The 19862-nt window shown below is 40.2% G+C and overlaps 2 protein-coding genes across 2 annotated transcripts; one reads left to right on the top strand and one right to left on the bottom strand.

Moving 5' to 3' along the window:
* Positions 1–60: 60 nt before the first annotated feature.
* On the top strand, positions 61–4574 carry LOC119884791 (cytohesin-3-like; the record flags this gene model as incomplete). Its single annotated transcript, XM_038695106.1, is given in 6 exon segments — positions 61–123; positions 1848–1959; positions 2387–2463; positions 2954–3025; positions 3333–3487; positions 3614–4574. Coding segments are annotated over 6 exon segments (561 nt in total), but the record flags the coding sequence as incomplete, so codon positions are not given.
* A 4839-nt stretch (positions 4575–9413) lies between these two features.
* On the bottom strand, positions 9414–19275 carry LOC119884789 (protein FAM83F-like). Its single transcript, XM_038695105.1, has 5 exons — positions 18659–19275; positions 12766–12933; positions 12405–12526; positions 10643–11388; positions 9414–10235 (listed from the first exon to the last, which is right to left on the bottom strand). The coding sequence occupies exons 1-5, from the start codon at positions 19142–19144 to the stop codon at positions 10189–10191; spliced, it is 1569 nt and encodes a 522-aa protein (XP_038551033.1). The 5' UTR covers positions 19145–19275; the 3' UTR covers positions 9414–10188.
* Positions 19276–19862: the final 587 nt, after the last annotated feature.

The raw sequence follows: 19862 nt of genomic DNA, 5'->3' as shown, positions 1-19862 counted from the left end.
CTATCATCATGCTCAACACCAGCCTCCACAACCAAATGTGAAGGACAAGACCACTCTGGACGTTTCATCTCCATGAACAGAGGCATCAACAACGGAGAGGATCTACCTAATGACCTGCTTTCGGTGAGACTCTGGCTAATCACAGTGTCCAAACTTTTCAGGAAGTAAAAACCCAAATGCCAAAAGTCCAAGTTCTGGAAGAAAACTGTCCATCAGTTTGTGCCTCTGGAAATTTGATTATTATAGTCAGCCCGTGGCTCGATGCAATACATGATACAAGGTCCACCGTCCACTTTTTAAAGGATAGGTTTACACTTTTTTAAATCTGTCTCATAAACATAAATGTTTTATCATATTAGCTGTCTTACTAACATCAGCTCCTGAAAGCCTAAGTTCAGGAATCTCCTGGTTTTGTTCAGAGTTGGAGGGTATGAACCCAACAGCGTCACTGACTTGGGAGCTGTTTGCAGTCACTTGGGCTAATATTAAGCGAGACATTGTGAAAAAAACCCACAATATTTCGTTTCTTAGTGTTCACATTGTCGTGATACCAGGAATGGCGAATATAATTATTTGGGGTATTCAAGTGAATCCTCCTGCTTGATTTAGGAGCCCATAAAATGCCAGTTTCACTTCATAGTTTTCATTTTCCAAGCATGCAGTAAAAAATGCAGTACTTTCTTACCTTGAAAAGATAATAGTTAACACAATCACCACATCATCTGGAACAGAAACATTTATACATAATAATGTTCAAGTGTTCTCAGGGCCACTTTTGATCCACAAGTTAGTCACAATCAACAGTAGTCTACAGAAGGTGGTGGTGATTAACCGTGACCTAGACAGTGGGCCGATGTGTGAACACATCAATGTCCCACTCTTTCTGAAAACTGATTCAGTAGACTTTCTCGTTGTCCCTCATTTTGACAGACAGAAAAGGTCGTCGTGATCTCTTGTTACCAATCATTTTAATTGTTTTAATGATAATAAGAATCCTATTTAATAACATTTTCAATTTAATCTAACATTTTCAAAAACACCTTAATTATAACAATAACAACAACTACAACATTTACATAACTTACAGATTATGCATTTATGAGGGCATGGAGAGAAAAGTTGAACAGAGACACCAAACATACGGCCACTTTTCATGTTACCTCAAAAAGCAGATGAATGATTTTTTTTACCTCCTTGCTGCCACTTGTTCCCCACTAATATTAGCTGCTGCTGGCTGATAAACGTTATCAGTATTACTTACTTGTCCTTCACCCTCCACTGCATCAGTCCCTGGTTTTTCACCTCGTTTATCAACCACAATTAAAATTACTAGGCTTTCAAAAGAACCACGCCGATAGCTAGACCATGTTGAGAAATAGCCTAACAAGGACTAAAGCCAGCTAGATAACCAAGTCATGCATGTGAGATCAAAGACAAGATGATAAGACAAAAGCTAATTAATACAGACACTCGCCACCAACTGGACTCTACATGTGGTATTTGACAGTGTTGCATGTGAATTACTTAAAGCTGCAACAATTGACCATACAATGCAAAACCTTCTGCGTCACCTATTACTGAAATCACACAGACATATTTGTGTTTTGGTGTCTCATTTTGAGCGAATGGAATAATATGTAAATGATGACAGCAATATTTTAGGAAGCAATTTGTATCCCCATTGTTTGGACATGTTTAGACTGTTGCATCAAATCAACTTTTGCCTTTAATTTCCTTTGCTATTTAGGCGTTAGCTCACAAGCAGATGGTACAAGACATTAAATAGTTGCAATTTTGTAGTGCTTTTTTTTTTTTTTAATACACCTATCCAACTCTTTTCTACTCAGAAACTGTATGAGAGTATTCGCAACGAGCCTTTCAAAATCCCAGAGGATGATGGGAATGATCTGACCCACACGTTCTTCAACCCTGACAGAGAAGGCTGGCTCCTCAAACTTGGTAAAACACCTCTCCATTTTAGTCTGTTATGACAAAGATGAATACTTTGGGAGGTAACAGACTTAAACACCATAATTCCTATACAAAATAAGTGGAAGTTTAAGTATGCTCTGTGCTGTGGTGCTACATTACATTTGACTTAGCTGATACAGTAGGCTAATACAGGAAAGTACAGAGGAAGCAGTCAGAAAATGAGCTAATAGTGGAGTATACCCCTATGTGTTTGCATGTAAACCACATTGCATCGGTGTTAGGTTATGCAGAAGTTTAACTTCAAACAGAAAACCTCAGAAAATGTATTTATTTTCGTCATCTTGGTGTGAAGTTACAGTGTTTTAACGCTTGTGAGTTCACATGGACGGGACAGCAAATAACTGAACTGATAAATACGAAGAGGTCCTTATTTTTTGCTTTCTCTGCATTTCAGGAGGACGGGTTAAGACATGGAAGAGACGATGGTTCATCTTGACTGACAACTGCCTCTACTACTTTGAGTTCACCACTGTAAGACTCCAACACTGCTAGTATTTCAAGCCCTAGTATTCCTCTGATCATTAAAAAAAAAATCCCCAGCCAGATAAAGACATCATTTGTTCAAACACTTAAAATAACTTCTTGCTGTCACTTGCTGAGGTAATTTCTAAAAGGCAGGTGCTGAAAATCTTCTTAGAGAGGTGGTCATGGTATATGATAGGGCTATCACAGCAAGTAACTTCAACACCGTAGTCATTGCTTTCTTTTAATAATGAATCCCCAACTAAGAAGTTCTGGTTGTGATCATGAATCACGAATTTCTTTGGAAGGTACATGGGTATATGGAAGGCCTTTGTTTGTCAGATGTCACAGGCAAAATACAAGCCTAAAATATAACCACATCCTCATTTGGTTGGTTCCCTTCTTTTCTGACGCCAATGACATTTTTGCTCTCAGCTCTTCCCTCTTGTCCTCCTCATACATTGTCTGACTCACTCCATCTTTTTTCACCTGTCTGTAGGATAAAGAGCCCAGAGGCATCATCCCTCTAGAGAATCTTTGTGTGAGAGAAGTACCATATCCTCGCAAACCGGTGAGATACTGTCAGCTGTGTTTTCTTTCAATGCTAGCATCTAAATTTTAAATAAAATTGTACTGAATCGGGGACCTGCGATGGACTGCCGATCTGTCCAGGGTGTACCCCGCCTTTGGCCCGATGTAAGCTGGGATTGGCTCCAGCCCCCCACGACCCTGTACACAGGATAAGCGGTTGACGATGGATGGATGGATGGATGGATGGATGAATGAATGAATCGGGGACGTTCTGTGGATATAGCACTCAAATTAGGACAATATATAGCTTTACAGATTGATTATCCTGTGTTTCTGGTGTTGTCTAGTACTGTCTGGAGCTGTATAACCCCAACAGCCGAGGGCAGAAGATCAAAGCGTGTAAAACTGAGACAGACGGCAGAGTGGTGGAGGGGAAACACCAGTCCTACACCATCTGTGCTGCCAGCGCGGAGGAAAGAGACTCGTGGATCGAGGCCATCAGGTCAGACCACACACAAGCAGAAACAATGGTTTAAAATTGAACTTAAGAAGATAACATTACAAGCCTACACACACAAATAATGCTGCATGAGCCACTCTATAATGAAATCTTCTTTACTTCAAACAGAGCGAGTATCACCAAGGATCCATTCTACGACTTGGTCTCAGTTCGTAAGAGGAAGGTGATAAATCAAGCTCCTCAGGACTGAGCTGTCCAGCGCCCTCTATGGACATTTATGGTACTGCACAACAGTGGGATTCTGTCCCCCTAAAGTTGTTTTAAACTCAACAACCTGTAACACCACTGTGTGATAACACTGGAGGCTAGACACTGACAGGGGTCGTTTGGTCTAAAAGAGGGACTTCTCTTTCCACTTCCTGTTTTACAGACTGAACAGAACAGTGTCAAAGGTGAAAAACATTGACTCATTTTTGTTGCTCTCACTGTCAGCCTGACAAGCCACAAAGAAATTGTCGACAAAACGGTTTTGGACGAAGCTGAATCTATGTCAGCACATGTTGTGCACTGAGCTGTGTGTGTAAATTTGTGCTTTTGTTTACAGACTTTTTTTTTTTTTTTTTGTCAAGATTTTTCTGGAATCAGGAAGACAAATTAAGCATGTGATGTCCCAGCACTTCTATGTATACTATAAAAGGCAAGATGTTTCTCAGCTTCCTAAGTTTTCATAAGGATCAAAAATAGACATTTACAAGTAAAGAAACAGTAAATAGCTTTTTTTTAAAAAAGACATCCATGTGCTATTGTCATCTGACCACAGTTGTTAATGCTTCATTTTATAAATATATATATTGTTAAACAATTGCAGGATTTTTGTTGTTGTAAAATTTCTACTACTTTATAGAGTGATATAGAACATTTGTTCTAATCAGACCAAGCCAAGAATTGTTTAATGTCCTACCTACCTTTACAGCACAGTGCAATAAGTGCAATATGCATTCCTGCTTTATTTGCAATGTGTACACTGTAGTATATGAAAGAAGTGTTGTAGCTCATTGTAAGTACTGTGTTTATGTTCTCATGAAATAATTATTTAATAAAAAGTATTCAGGTGTGTGTTGACATATAAGACTGGATCCTGTTTTGGGTTTAAGGATCAAATTAGACAGCTGTGTTTTCAGTTGAACGCACCCTGAAACCATCAGACCACACCTCACTTCCTCATATTCACTGTCTCTATGTGAGTATGTTTATATGCTCAGTTCACATGCTTGTATGTGCTTCTTGAAGGGTGAAGCACTTCACACACACCACCTTTGTGGTTTATTTTAAGATTACAGATACAAGTTTAGAAATCTGGTGTTATCAAACTAACACATGTTGTGTGCGGCTTCCTCTGGTCTTCTTCATTTGAGAAATTATCATATACTGTGAACATACAGTAGGTGACACCTTGTTCTTGATGTTGCATTAAAAATATTTATGTTTAAACCAGGTAAAATATGTTTTTTTTTCAGACATTAAGTTAACATATCAACAGTATGTCAAAGGGATAACATGACTATATTTCAGTGTGTATCAGGTCCAAAATGCACATTGCAAACAATTAAACAATTAAAAGTGTGAGTTAGAAATCTATTCACATCAGTCAGTTTTATTTAGGCTATATAGCCCATAGTTTGCCTCAAGGGGAACAGAAAGTTGTAGTGTATACAGTTAAGATGACAAAATTTAGATTGTAAAACATATGTGAAGAGGACAAATGAGCAGCTTCAGATGACAAAGGATCTGAGCCACACATCCATAGAAACCTCGGGCCTGTACCACGAAGCGAGTTCAACATACCTAGGATATCTTTTCGTTATCTGGCTTCACTAACCCTAACAATCACAATCTGGATAAGCGGTCCCACAAAGCTGGTTCTCAACTTGGTAAGTCAACACAGGGTTTCCCGATCCAGCCATGAGCGCGTTCCAATTGCAGACATGAACAAGTCCACTGGAAGCAGAGCGTCATATTTTACAAACGTTGAGTAGACCTAAACTTTAACACTAGCCTACAGAAATACAACCTAATTTAAGGCCCCATCTACACTACTCCGTTTTAGTTTAAAAACTGAGAAGTAAAATGAATACGATCTCCATCCATACCACCGTTTTAGCTGCGTATCAGAGTTGATCTCCATCTATACTAAAATGACTGAAAATGCACATCTAGTGGCCGTTCACGTACGCTGGGCATGCCGTGCCAGTGTAAACATGAAGCAGATGGTCTATTCCGTACTTACAGAAGATTTGGTGAAAGAATAAAGTACGTGCTGGGACTGTTACTGAACGTAACACGGGAGTTAAAAGGAGTGCCCGCAGAAAACAATCTGGGAGTCGTCACAAAGTAAATACAGCATGGTACAAGTGTAGGCTATAAGTGTTTGCACAGTACAAAATATTTTAATAAAGATACACTGTAAAAAACACTGTCAGTAGAATTGTGTTTCAACTTTACATGACTTATGAGACCCAATCAGAGAGTCAAATGTGAGCCCATCTTCACTAAACCGCTCTCCGGAGTTTCAAAACTAAAAACGGGGTCGGCAACGTTTTCAAACTTCTCTTTTGGTCTTCGTTTTCGCTGTTTTAGTCTGGACGGGAGATGACAACGTAGCAAAAGGTCTCCGTTTTAAAATGAAGTGTGGACGGTGCCTAAGTAGCACTGCTGTAGCTGAAACATACAGAAAGTGTAAATGCCTAAATGAACAGGCATAGTCTATAATAATGCGTTGATTTGGTGTGTTCTGATGTCGTTTATGAAAACACCAGCCTTATTCTTTCAGCTCGGCTGTGTGTCGGCGTTTCCACATTAAAAGACTCGGGCACTGAATAAGTGGTCGTTCCACCTCACTTTTAAGAACTTCGTCACTTGAGAATGAGATTAGTTCATTGAACACACACAAAACTGTTCCAAACATTTTCCTGAATTTACTTCATAAAGCAATGAAACGAAAAATCCATTCATGCCATAAAAGGTGCTCAAATAGTGGCTGAGAGACTGAATCTCAACATTTAGGTTACTGAAAACACCATTACCTGCGCCCACATCGCAAAAGGTGGGGCAGAACATGACTACAGTCTCTGTAGTAGCATTTAAGCTAACCTAAAAAATTGCCTACGTTCATTTTAAAATTTATTTCTATATCCCTACCAAACTGCTCATAATATTCATCCTCACATAAGAAAAATTAAACCCATTTATTTTACTGCTGCGACAGGCTGTGTGAAACGGACTAGGGAGCAAATAAAAAATATAAAACACATTGTAAAGCAGTTAGTAGGCTTAGGCTACTGTAAAAACATGTACAATAGCTTTAGGCTTTTAATCAGTGTCTGTAGGATGACAATGCTAAAGTCTACAGTCTAAAGATGGTGATGATATTTTCAAAGAGAGCTGATTGGTCAGTGGGTGGCATTTTTATAGACTTCATCTCTTATCTGGAACGTTCAACATAAGTTGGTGATCTACCCCGGTAAGAAGAGAACCAACGTTGCGGTACAGAAAACCCAGGGTTAACCCCAAAGTCATCCAGTTGTGCTCAAATCATGTTTCCTGGTACAGGCCACGAAACAGGAGGGCACACAAACACAGAAGAGGACAACACTATTCACACAGAGTGGAAAATCAAACACAGAGGGAGAGAGCCATGATAACGTGCATGACAACAGAGAGAAGGGGAAAGACGAAAATCCAGATGAAGGACTTGATAAGGCACCAACAACCACAGGAAGGTACCAGGAAGGCAGATGTGCAGAAGTGCATGAGAGGGGAAGGTTAGGGAGAGATAGTCCCCTATAAGCTGCCAAGCTTTCAGAAACCAATGCAGCAGAGGGTTAGAAACATGAAGTCAGTTTCAAATAGTTTGTGTCTGTTGGTTGAGTTCTCGTTGGCAGGATGAACATTGACTATTCGTTAAGACTAACTTGTTAATCGAGCAATTCAGACTGAGACCGATCTGCCTGATGTAAAGTAGTAACAGGTACGAGGCTGAGGGATAACCGGACTTAGTTGAAGATATTAAAAGACTTTTTGTCCCTCATCCAAGCGACTTCAGTTCTGACTGACTGGTAGGGAAACTGAGATATTTAACATCTGTGGAATCGTTTGCCAAGATTGATATGCTGGTTCGTTAGTGCTCCTCGTTGTAGACTGAAGAAGTCTCTTGGATGAGGGACAAAAGTCTTCTAGTATCTTCAACCGATTTATAGGCCTCAGCAGAGTCCGACTTCCTGATGTCAGCAGGAAGATTATTTCAGAGAACAGGGGCACAATAGAAAAAGGCCCTGCAGCCAGCAGACTTCTTTTGAACTCTGGGGACACATATGAAAGCAGAAATTTGTTTTCCAAACTAGCAGCAGATGAATGTGAAAACTTTCTACTGTCAAACTCTGCACATCATTCTGCAAAGTGCAGGTCAAACATCCAACTGAACAATAAGCACACCACATTTTGGAGGGGAACTTTAAACCAGCTTGCACTCTTCTTCTGCTCCTGTGTTTGGTACCACTGTATTGTACCATCAAGGTGGTTTACTGCCCCTGACTGTTTGTGCACTCTGCAGTCAGCAAAATTTTTTACATTATTAGTGTGTTTGTTGCATATATCTGCAAGCTACAAACAAAACCTTGCTATTTAAACACAGCTCAAGAATTCTGCCAGAGGTCAAAAGACTAAAAGGCAGCACACACACCAAGCCAGAGTAAAGGGCATTAAAATATCATATTCAATTTTAGTAAAGTTCTGTACTCAAGCAATTCTGCTACAATTTTGCACCGTGACCCTAACTTTAACATTCATTAAAAAGATGCTTTGGTAAAAACATAATTGCGGAACATAAATAACCCATAACAGTGAACTGATGTGATGCAACGGTGTGCCACTGAGCGTCATATATTCTAATGAGTGTGAGGTGAGACATTTCAAGTCAATTTGGCAGTTGCTTTAATTACCTCTCACTGACAAGATTTGATCGCTAATTGTATTTTGCAGTGTAAACAGCTACTGTCTTTAAGCATAAACCTTTAAGATATTATGCTCACAGGAAATAACATGTTTTCATCCCTGCTGCGTGTCAGTAAATTTAGCCTATAAAGTAGTGTGAGAACGCCTCTTCCTGCTGCGTGCTTGACTTCCTGTTTCAGTGTTTCATCACATCACCCCCCTCCTATCTCCCCCGCTTCACCCTCAACTCAACCTTGAGTTCCCAACAGGCCTGTGGTTCCTCTCTATGGCCTCTCTGAGGCCTGTGCTGCAAGCGAACACCCATAGAAGACAAGCAGAGGGAGGAAAATGGAGCCAGCTAGCGGCAGGTTTGTGCAATCATCTTTTTCCGTCTCAAATATTGAAATCCTACTGTGAGACACAAGGTGAAAATGCAAAGTGATGCCCCATTGAACAGACATGCAAACAGCTTAGAATTTCACAAACATCTAGCCTTTCTTCTGTTTTCATTAAATTTTTTTACTGGATTTATTAATTACTTTTTTGCAATATTGTGTTCCAGGGTTTTCCCCTCATCAGCTTTACAGTATGGTTGTGAAGCCAATACAATTTTCCACAATGTGAACAATAAAGTTCCTAACCTAAACTTTGAGACATGGTTTTTAAAAGGCAAACCCTGACTCAAAATTTGAATGAAAGCATCTCACGCTTTTATCCAAAGCGACTGACAATTATATACAGTATATATACATATAAATAAATAAAAGAGGTTGCATGCCTAGAGTAAAGTATTTTGCTTAGGGACACAATGGTGTCTAACAGCGGATTTGAACCTGGGTATCTCACACCAAAGGAATGTGTCTTATCCACTGCTCCATCACCACCCATATTACAAATTTAGGAAAGTATTAAAATACATAGTTTTCTGTCTAAAAATATTGAACAATCTAAATATTAAAAATAACATCTTCATGGCACCTTTAGAGTTTTCCTTATGTGAAACCATTTATTAAGCACAATGCACAAGAGATCCCACAACTTATTAGTGCATTAACCAGACAGCAAAAACATGGAAAAACTTTTTGCAGTACAATGCTGTACACACTTTATAGCCCGCAATGACATCTTACTAAAGGGACACTTTTCTTTACTTTTTTTGTAACAGAATTTCGCTTTGTAATTGAGTACTGAAGCTCAGGTGATTCCATTTTTTATTATTAGGGAGAAGCAAAAGTAAGAGTCATCCAAAGTCTGACAACATCCTGCTCTAGGTGTCTCATGATCAGAGTGGTTCTCATCCATCTTTGGATTTTGCAGCATAGTCCGCTCTTGAAAGGACAGGTGTGGTTAAGGGTTATAGATAATTCCTGATTTTGATGCTTTTTTACATTATCTTAACAGCCAAAGAATATTGGGGCAAACTTGCTTCAAATTTTGTGCTCTCACAACATACCACTTTGCACTCGAGTGCACAGCAAGGAGGCGGTCACCCCTAAACCCCTCAAGCCCCAACGATGTTCAGAGGAATCAAGACGCAAGTGATCACCAGGAAATATCTCAAAGCTTTCTGCAACAGACTTACCACAAAACTTCAATTATTCATTTTACATTTGGCACCTAACATACATACTGTACATTCAATTGGTCTTTCTGGAAGGCCCTGGATAAACAATATTGCACAATCAAGGGTTTAAAGGAAGTCACTATGTAATACATTTTAAGAATGTGTTCCTTCAAGGGCAGGCAGGATCTCCTCAGGACGTTTTACAGGTTTGTTTTTGTCGACTTCGACGCTTAACACCTGTGTGAAAAAAAAAAACAGTAACATCATTATTAATGAGATTGGTGAGGTGAGAAAGACAGAATTAATCTTTCAGGATCCAAAGAGGATAATGTCTGTAAACATATTTCCACAGTATTATAAATTATTTGACAAATAACCAGCATTTTTCAAAAGTAACTTTTGTTTATTGCTATAAAATAAGGGAAGATTGTATTAGAACAACGGTTTCCAAATTCTTTGGCATGTGACCCTTAAAATGAAGTAAAGACAACCTACTGTAACCAGTTGCATACTTTGAGAGTGTTTTTTTCTGCCTTCCTATACTGCTAATTATCTTGTACCCTCTCAGATTTACCACAGTTTGGATTAGGTTATTTGTTTATTCAGTATTCAATCTTTATATATCCACTTCATTCCTGACTTACTCTCATTGTCGTGTGCAGAGTTGACAGTTTGCTCTGAGTCTGTCCTCCGGCTCAGTTTCGAAGGCTTCTTACTCTTCCATTTGGATGGAGATTTCACGATAACCTCAAAGTTATCCTCGTTCTCATCAGTCCTATTGGTTTCTGTGGGTGAAGGACAAGTATTGCCTGCCGGGCTGTTAACCGAAAGCTTACTTGACGATTTTCCCCTGGAGAATTTCTTAAACATGAGCCAATCCTTCTTGTTCTGCGTCACTCCATTTGGACTCTTGAAGCTTTCGCTTGGGGATTCTGAAGGCAGACGACTCAGCCGGTCCATCCTCTCACTGCTGGTCAGTCGTGGCATTCCTGAGTCCATCTCCTCAGCAACCTCAGCCAGAGCTGACCCTCCTTTAGGTCTGAGCTCCTGCAGAGACCCCCTTGGATGTGGGTTGTCCCCATACACCAGCAAGTATTTTGGGTTGTAGTATTTGTGTGCAGGCACCTGGATGCCATCTTTCCGTGAATCCCCTAAGGTAACCTGGAAGCGGGATGTGGTTGCTGGTAAAGGCGGGCGTTTGGGCCCTGCTTTGGAGCGTATTGTCGCGGCCACGTTAGTAGCAGGGGGGGTGAGATGGAACTCCTTGTAAAGGTCCATCTTCTCAGAGATGGCATAAAGCTCACGGAAGTCGCGGTCAAAGAAGTCAACCACCTGCCCCGTCATCACAGTGATCATGTTCCGGTCCATGCGAGACGTACACCAGGAGAAACTGGAACAGAGACAAGTTTAACAACAGTTATAAATAAACATAATTATATTCTGTGTGTCCTCATTGGTCCATTAGATTTACAGCAAACATTAAATGACTTTAGTTTGCTTAAGTGCAACAAGACACTGGGGGAATGGACGGTCCTGAGGAAGTTAATATTGGAGAGAAAAAAAAATATATATATTGGAGAGAGAAGTTCAAAACAACAAGTTTGATGTGCACATTAGCACGTATCTGTGGTTATTTTGTAACATGGTTGTTGCACAAAGTTTAACCAGCGGATATTGACAGTGACATCATCACTCTAATTAGAGACTGCAGATAGAGCAGACTTCAGGTGGCTGTAAAGAGAGTCACCAGAGTAAAGGAAAGGCTGTCATTTTAGGTTACATTTTTTAGGACCACATGTCAGCTTATGATTTTAGGGAGGTTTATATGCGTGTGACTGCAAAACGCTGTCATTTTTGATTGATTGCACTAAGAAGTACACTGCTAGAGTGCACCTCTCCTGAGAAAGACCACAATATGTTTCCACATAATTTTGCCAAGACTGGTGGTTTGTTTACAATCTGTATGATCATCTGACTGTTCATGTCTGTGACCACGTTTCACGAAATCAACAGTTCAAAAGGTGCTTTTTTTGTAATATTTTTGTTACAGGTTTTTGAGTTTTCGGCATACATTAGTTTCCTGATTCATTTTATTATGACTTGTTCAAAGTCACTATGTATAGAATTGTATTTAATTATAGAATATAAAAATATTCTGATGACAATAGTTTTTGTTTGTAAAATGACTATTTTGGGTAATTTAGTGCTTTCAATGACTTGCTTTCAGCCCTTCTTTATCAGTGTCCCCAAGTCGGATATTATCATGCCAACACAGTATGATTCTCCGAAGTCAGAAATGTTTAAATTCCTGCACAAAGGAGCTTTAATTTAGTTAAATTCTTAAATTACTGTGTAACACAGAATTAGTGTTAAAATAACAGACCTTCACACACGCTCAGACCTCACCTGTACGAGCCAAACACAACTTTGTCCCCGTCCACTAGCATGTACCTATTACAGAGTGAACCAGGCAGTCTGCCGAAGGACAAACCAAAGCCGACTCCCTGAAGCGATCTGGCTCGGATGTTCTGCAGCCACAGAAGGTCACAGTGAGACCACGTACAGGATATATTCATATATCACAACATATATATTAACATATACGTAAAACAATCTGTCTGAACATTTGATTTTATACTGGTAGCTGTGTGTCTGTATAAATAAAGCATGTGCTGCAGTGTGTGCGCGTCCTGGCGTTTGATCCGCAGTCATTCTCTTGCTACATGTCTGTGCTACATTCATCTCTCATGTAAAAGTGACATCTTACCTGTAGGTGCTGTGAGCCAATCTGCAGTCTAGAGCACATATCCAGGAAGTGTGGCACACCACTGCCATCCAATAAGATGTAAATGGGCACGGAGCGACGGGAGGCTGCATCCATCAGGTCTTGCAAGATCTGGGGGTCTGTGAGCATGTCCATCACTATTGCTATCACCTGTATGAGAAACAATTAATAGTTTAAGATTAAAGGCAAGAACAGTGAGAGTGATTTGGACCTTCATCTATTTACTGACAAGGAACTAATTAAATATGCATAACTCCAGATAACAACAAGCAAGTTGATTCTCATGAACGGTACCTTTCTAAGAAGTAGCTAATCTGTCTCGCCCTTTGCCACACAGGAATACACTTACCCTGAGGGCACAGGCCACATGAAAGAGTACTGTCTTTCTCCACTGTTGCATGACCAGCACTACTGTATTATCACTCTGCTGTCTTCCAGTCAGGCTGACAGATCACAGAGGTAGCTTTAGAGCAAAAGAAGATCAGAGGAGTAATTTAGGCTTAAAGAATGCTGCCATTCAGCTTTTCGCACTTCACTTTCACCAAATAAAGGAAGAGAGTTTGAGTTCTTGTGTATGCAGGCAAAACCAAACAGATGCACTTTTTATGCAAGTAAAGTTAAATTTCGGGGAGACCCATATGGTGGAATGCAACAGTGAAAAAGACAATGTCCAGCTGTACTGTATATGCAATAGGTTTTTATCTATCCATAAATCAATGACTGTCAGAATGAAGGTCAACTACAGAAATTTCCCCCAAGGGGCTACTGATCTGATCATTTTGTTATCATTAACCTTAATAATAGTGTAGCTAATTTCAGACCATGCTTTATCAACCCAATAATGGCCCATCTCGAAAAACATGAGGCATCAAATAAGAAAAAAATTTTCATTGGACACAACAATAGCTCGTTATATATATTATCATTTTGTAGTGCGTCATAGTAGGAGACAACAGACGCAGCATTTGTGAAACAAAGACTGGCATGTCTGCATTTTTTTGCTTTCTCCTTACAAGTTTGACAACTTCCATCTGTTACATTCTGTTGGCTGATACAATGGGAGAGCAGAGAACAGAGACATTAATTAAATGTTCTAGTCAAATTATTTCTAACCCTTGCATACTCGTCCTTTTTTCCCCCTCTCCCTTGTTAAACAAATTTGATTATAGGGACACTTACATGCTCACAATAAAGCATGTGCTGCAGTGTGTGTGCGCGCGTCCTGGCGTTTGATCCGCATACATAAAGCTATGGACGCTTATTTTTATTTCCCTGTGGAAGAATCCAATCACACGTTTACTGAAGGCTTTTTCAGAAGTGTGTCAAGCAAGCCAGATACTCTTTTAAATGTCCTTCATAACTTTTCAAAGTAAAAGCTCTCAATAAACTCAACATGAAGCATTGCTGCAAAAAACGTTCTCGCGCTTTTATTTCATGGGCACGCTATCACCTAAGAGGAAGTGATTATGTAATGACTGCTCTCATGATTGAAATCTCTTTCAGCACCAGTCACCATCAATTTATTTATTTTTCTGCTATCAATGCAATCTGGCCGCGGGCCAGATATTATTGAGGAGGGGTCTGGGTGAGGAATAGCCAGCAGAGATACAAACCTTTACTCCCCTCTTCTCATTATAAGGGAATGTCCACTCCCTGGTTAACAAATCAGATGAACTGGCAGTGGGTCTGAAGTGCGACTGCCTCTACCAGCAATGCAGCCTAATATTTTAACAGAGATTTGGCTGTTCAACAAGGAGCCGGAGTCCCATGTCAAAATGGAAGGGTTTTCACAACACAGACAGAATTAAAATGATGTGTGGGAAGAAACTGGAAGGAGGCGTTTGCACCCATGTGAACCACATGTGGTGTCTTCATGCCCATGTCACACTGACAGAGAAAGTATGTGATCCAAACTTTGAGATGCTTGCAGTGAGCTGCCAACATTATTATCTGCCAAGGGAGTCTTCTCATGTAATTGTTCTTGTTATGTATATTCCTCTTTCGGGCAATGGGAAGCTAGCTACTGATACAAATTCAAGAGTGACGCGTGACTTGTAACATTCCTCCCCAGATAGGCTGGTTATCATTAATGGGGACTTTAATTGCTGCTCACTCTCTGCCTTTCCCTCCTTTAAAGAAATGGTGACATGTACTACAAGGGGTGAAAAAACTTCCTATCTATTACATTAAGGAGAGTTTCTCATCTAGGATGTTACCACCCCTTGGACAATTGGACCATAATTTAATAACTTTGACGTCCAGATATTGTGTAGCAGCCAGTTACGACCAGGACTGTGCATGTGTGGAGGACTCGTGTGAAAACATCTTGCCTTTGTACCAATTCCCAAAAGAAGTACGGTGTCCTGTTGTGACATTACTAAACTTCAGCCCATAGCACTGACTTCTCATATCATGAAATAAAGGGTTCTCCTAGGTCACCTGTCTAAACAATTGTCAGCCTTTCAAGATCCTCTGTGATATGCATATAGAAGGGGTGAAGGAGTAAACACAAACCGTAACCGACCGTAACCTAGCAGATGGTATAAGTTACTCACAAGTCCACAACATCATTGTTCCACATCTTACCATCAGGACTAAACGTTGAACTGTTGCCGGTGTTCTGACTATCTCTGCTGCCTTGCCGAAAAATGCTACCATAGCGCAAATCGATAGACTCGACTCTACTCGGCCCTGCTCCGTTTTCCATTGCAGACAGTACCCAGAGATAGTACGTAGCTTGTCGCCATAGCGACGCCACACACAACTGCCGCGACGTAATGTTCAATGCGACACACACACCAGCTCTTAAAATATATCTACGGTAAAAACGTTTCAACATTCCTCAGAACCCCTGACCCCTAACTTAAGGAGGAAAGACGGAGTAGGTTCTTCCTGTAATCGTTAAAGATCAGCAAATTGAAACTGTCCAATCCTAAAAATCTCTTGGTTTGCCTTGACAGTAAACTAAACTGGAAGAAGAGTCCAGTCAAGGCTATTTTCCCTGAGAAAATTTTAATTCCTTGATGTCAGCAGAAACTTGCTTTATACTTTCATCAAGGCATTATAGCCCTTGTTTTTTGTTTTTTTTATGCTGTGCTTTGCTGTGGAGGCAGAATTACCGTCAACGATAAAAACTGGATTTATAGGTTGATTAAAAAAGCTGGCTCTGGGATTGGCCTTGCTCCTGACCCACTGGAGGTCATGGCAGAAAGGAGAACAAGTGCCAAACTAAAGAAAGTTATGGATCTTGTAGACCATCGACTTCACAGTGTATTTACACTTAGTAGTTCCTTTAGTGGCCGACTGAAGAAGCCCCGGAATTCTACCAATCGGGCTTTTATCAGCAATTTTTTATGAATATTTCTCATTTTGATTTTAAGGTTTCCAGCTGGCCCTATTTGTCAGCTGTAATCAGTCTTAGAAGGCTTTTAATGGGTGTATCGTTTTTAATTTCTTTTCCTGCATGCATGTACCAGTTTTCTTTTCTGTTTATGTTGTATATTATTTTATGTGATCTGGTGGCAACAGAGTTTACTCCATTGCGGATTAATAAAGCTTTCTAATCTAATCTATACTTATGACAGGCTTCTAATGGGACAGGCCTTTAATAATTTCATACAAAACTCTTTCTCAGCAAAGAAAAAGTAAAGGGACTCTGCATTTAATTGGGGCTTGGCTTTTTAATTGAACTTTTATGGTATACAGGATAAAGGATTAAGAGAAGGAAAAAAAGAAAGGTTGTCCTTTCAAACATGTAGGGACATGTTCAGTCCACGCAGAAGATAAAGGTTTGCGAAATGCAGAAATTCAATTGTTCCACTGTTCCCTGAAAACCAGAGTCATGGAAAAGTGTCTCTTTAAATTTGCAACAAATGTTCCTCTGTCAGGCAGAAAAGGCCTGTTGTTTCCACCCAGTGCCTCACTGTGAAAAAATGCTGAGTGGATGTCAGGTACAAGCTTGGACATGTGTGGACAGTAGAGTCAGTGCCGACCGACCATCAAATAAAATGAGATGAGACAAAAACAATGAGAAGAAATTTAATATCTGTGTGCAAAGATGATTTGTGCCTGCATAACTGGTTGCTCAACATGTGTTACCTCAAATGTGTGTTATTATTTTAACAACTGACTTTCTGATAAAGCACAATAAACCCTAACTGTATATGCATTAAACTTCTTTCTTTGACAACTTTGGGTAAGAACGATACTACAATTTACCTAAAATTGGTCACATATGACATTAAATATATTGAGAGATGGGTTGCCTGTTCCAAATCTTGAATTATCTAGGTAATTATTAGAAGGTGAAGTGAACTAGTAAGAAAAACACTTAACTGATGTATACCGGCTGTGTGCCCAACATGACAAGTTGGCTGAACAACCAAGCTGATGTGCGTACTGTAAATCACTTTCTTTATTAAGAGCATAGCAGGGAAAAGAGAAGTATTTCAAGGGACAGGGATCTTGTTTTACAGCTGACTGGTAGGTAAAATATGAACTTTGAAACCAGGAAGAAGGAGGAAGGAAAGGTAAGCATGTGAGCAAGCAAAATAATTAGAACAAAACATTAACGACGGGACTGCAAAAACAAAACACAAAATAAATGAAAGACAGAGAAGGGAGGGAGGGAAAGATAACAGAAAGGGGATTTTGAAAGAACATTTTAAGGAAAATCCATACATGAGTTGAGTGAGTATTGACTCATGCCCTATCGCCCTCCTTGACCCAGTTTTAAAGAGGCATAACAAGGCAGGGCAAGCCGAGCAGAGGCCGCCTCTGTGTAACTGTGAGCGGGTGGAAGAGATGACTCAGCTGAGCTCCAGCAGTCTATGAGTAAACACTAAGATGGGCAAATAGACAGACCCACTTCAGGCTTTCAGTATCTGTGTGAGGAGGTATTATCTATCAGTCATCAATATTCATTCACCCTGCCTGGGACTTATGTATCTGACTATAATGCTGAAAAGGAGCAGATTAGCTTTGTAATTGTACAAACACGGTTTTGTTCCTTAATAATAGTAAACTAAGTCCCAGTAAAAAGGCAAGAAATAATTAGCTGAGTAATATTACATGTACACTATTAGGCAAAACGTATATGGGCACTCCTGCCCACATACTGTTTTGTACTCTTGGTCTGTGGCTGGTTTTCATGGTTTGGGCCCATTAATTCCAATTAAAGGAAATGTTAATACTGTAACAAAATTATATTGTAGACAATAGTTTGCTGCAAACTTTGTGGCAAAGATTTGAGGAAGGTCCCTACTTTTGGCCATATAGTGTACAGTGTTGCAACAGACACTGACCTTCCATGATCAAATGAACCATACAGTAATCTTATGGTAGGCCTACTCTTGACAGGTTAGCCAGCAAACTGACCTTTAACCATCATAAACACCATTAACATACATATCTGTCTTTGTCAGTGGGCTACATTTTGATGAACTTTGACCACCCTCCTTATCAGTTTGTCATTCAGGTTTGTGGTTTTACATGTATACTAACTAAATGAAAACAATAGTACCTTCCTTTGCACAACTTTGCACTGTGGTTTAGCTCAATCACCAATCACACACCTGTTTTGCTGGCCTCCCAGCATTTCCATTAATTGTGATATTAATTGAGATTTGTTTTGTGTTGTCAGGTGTAACCTAGGCCATATTTAGTTTGGTATTTTGTGACCACGTTAAACAAATAACAAGACACTCTATAATAAAATGCGGTAGGAGATTTAAAAAGTTGGACTGTATAGGCCTAATGACAATACATTTCCAAATGCTCTGTAATTTTGTCATAATAACGTTAACAATAAAAATTGTCATGATCATCATCATCATCATCATTACCTAGCACTGGTCATGTCCCCTGCCCTCCTCACCTTGCTGGCCTCCTGGATGAGTCGGCGCACCACCTCCTTGATGTGAGGTCCGTTTTCTTTGGGCGGGTGTGTGTGCACAGCCACCCGGGTTACCCCTTTGAAGAAACCCCCGTTGTGCCAGCCGATATCCAGCTGCGGCACCTCGGTGTCCGACATCGCGGGCCAGTAGGTGGAATGGACCCCCGAATCCGCATCGGTGCCAATCGCTCCCTGCTCGGATCTAGATGGCGATGCCTTGCTGTCGCTGCTGTCACTGCCCAAGTCATAATGTCTGAAAGTGTTCATCAACATTTTGACTTCTCTGGCAGACAAAAAGTCTTTTATGTTGTCATCTTTAAGTCGCATTTTGAAGGCGCCATCGCCGTTCTTGAGCAGCTCCTCGATTGCCGCGCGCTGCTCCTCGCTGTAGTAAAACTCCGGTTTGGACTCCGGGACATTGGCACCGATGTGGCCATCCTCCATGCACATGAGCTGGGATTCGGCCATGGCTCCCCTCCTGGAGCTCACAAACTCTCCCTGTGGCGTCTGTTGGGCGTTAAGCTACCTACGTGTGACGCCATACAGGTAAAAATAAAGCTGGGAAAGTTTTCTTACCTGGCCGGGAGAGAGAGAGAGAGAGAGAGAGAGAGAGAGAGAGGTGGGGCCCGGCGCTGAAAACCCATGCTGCCTTCAAGTGCAAATGGATTAAAGAGTACTAGAATAGCTATATATTGCTGTTGTGTGCTGTCCAAATATTTGGACAATATGTATAATATTTTATATTTTAATGCTTTGGCAACATTGTTCTTGAAACTTTGAATTTAATCGAATAGGCATACGCTAAGGAGACTTTCAAAGTTTTTAATTGTAGCCTTGAGTCAGTTATTGATGGTCATTGAATTGATTTGAATTTGTCCTTTTCTTTAAAATATTTTATTTTCAATACATAAAGCCTGGTTTCCATATTCTCTTTATTCTGCCACAATGTTTATATAAATAAAACACATCTGAACCTTAAAATGTTTCTTTAAAAAAACGGACTAATAATAGACCTATATAAAATGTCTAATCAGAAGAACTAATTTACAGACGGAACTGAAGGCAGCAGAAGTTTCCTTGAAAAGGGTTGGTTGTGTGGAAACGCATAAGGTTGTGGAGTTTATTTTCTTTTCAAGGCTTCCCCTTGTTCATGCTGCAAACAGACCAGCCCAAGTGAGCCTATTGT

The sequence above is a fragment of the Micropterus salmoides genome, unplaced genomic scaffold, assembly GCF_014851395.1.
Source record: "Micropterus salmoides isolate LMB-PRFRI ecotype aquatic unplaced genomic scaffold, ASM1485139v1 Ms_hic_scaffold_3673, whole genome shotgun sequence".
Classification (NCBI taxonomy): domain Eukaryota; kingdom Metazoa; phylum Chordata; class Actinopteri; order Centrarchiformes; family Centrarchidae; genus Micropterus; species Micropterus salmoides.
This window is presented reverse-complemented; position numbering and strand designations above follow the sequence as displayed.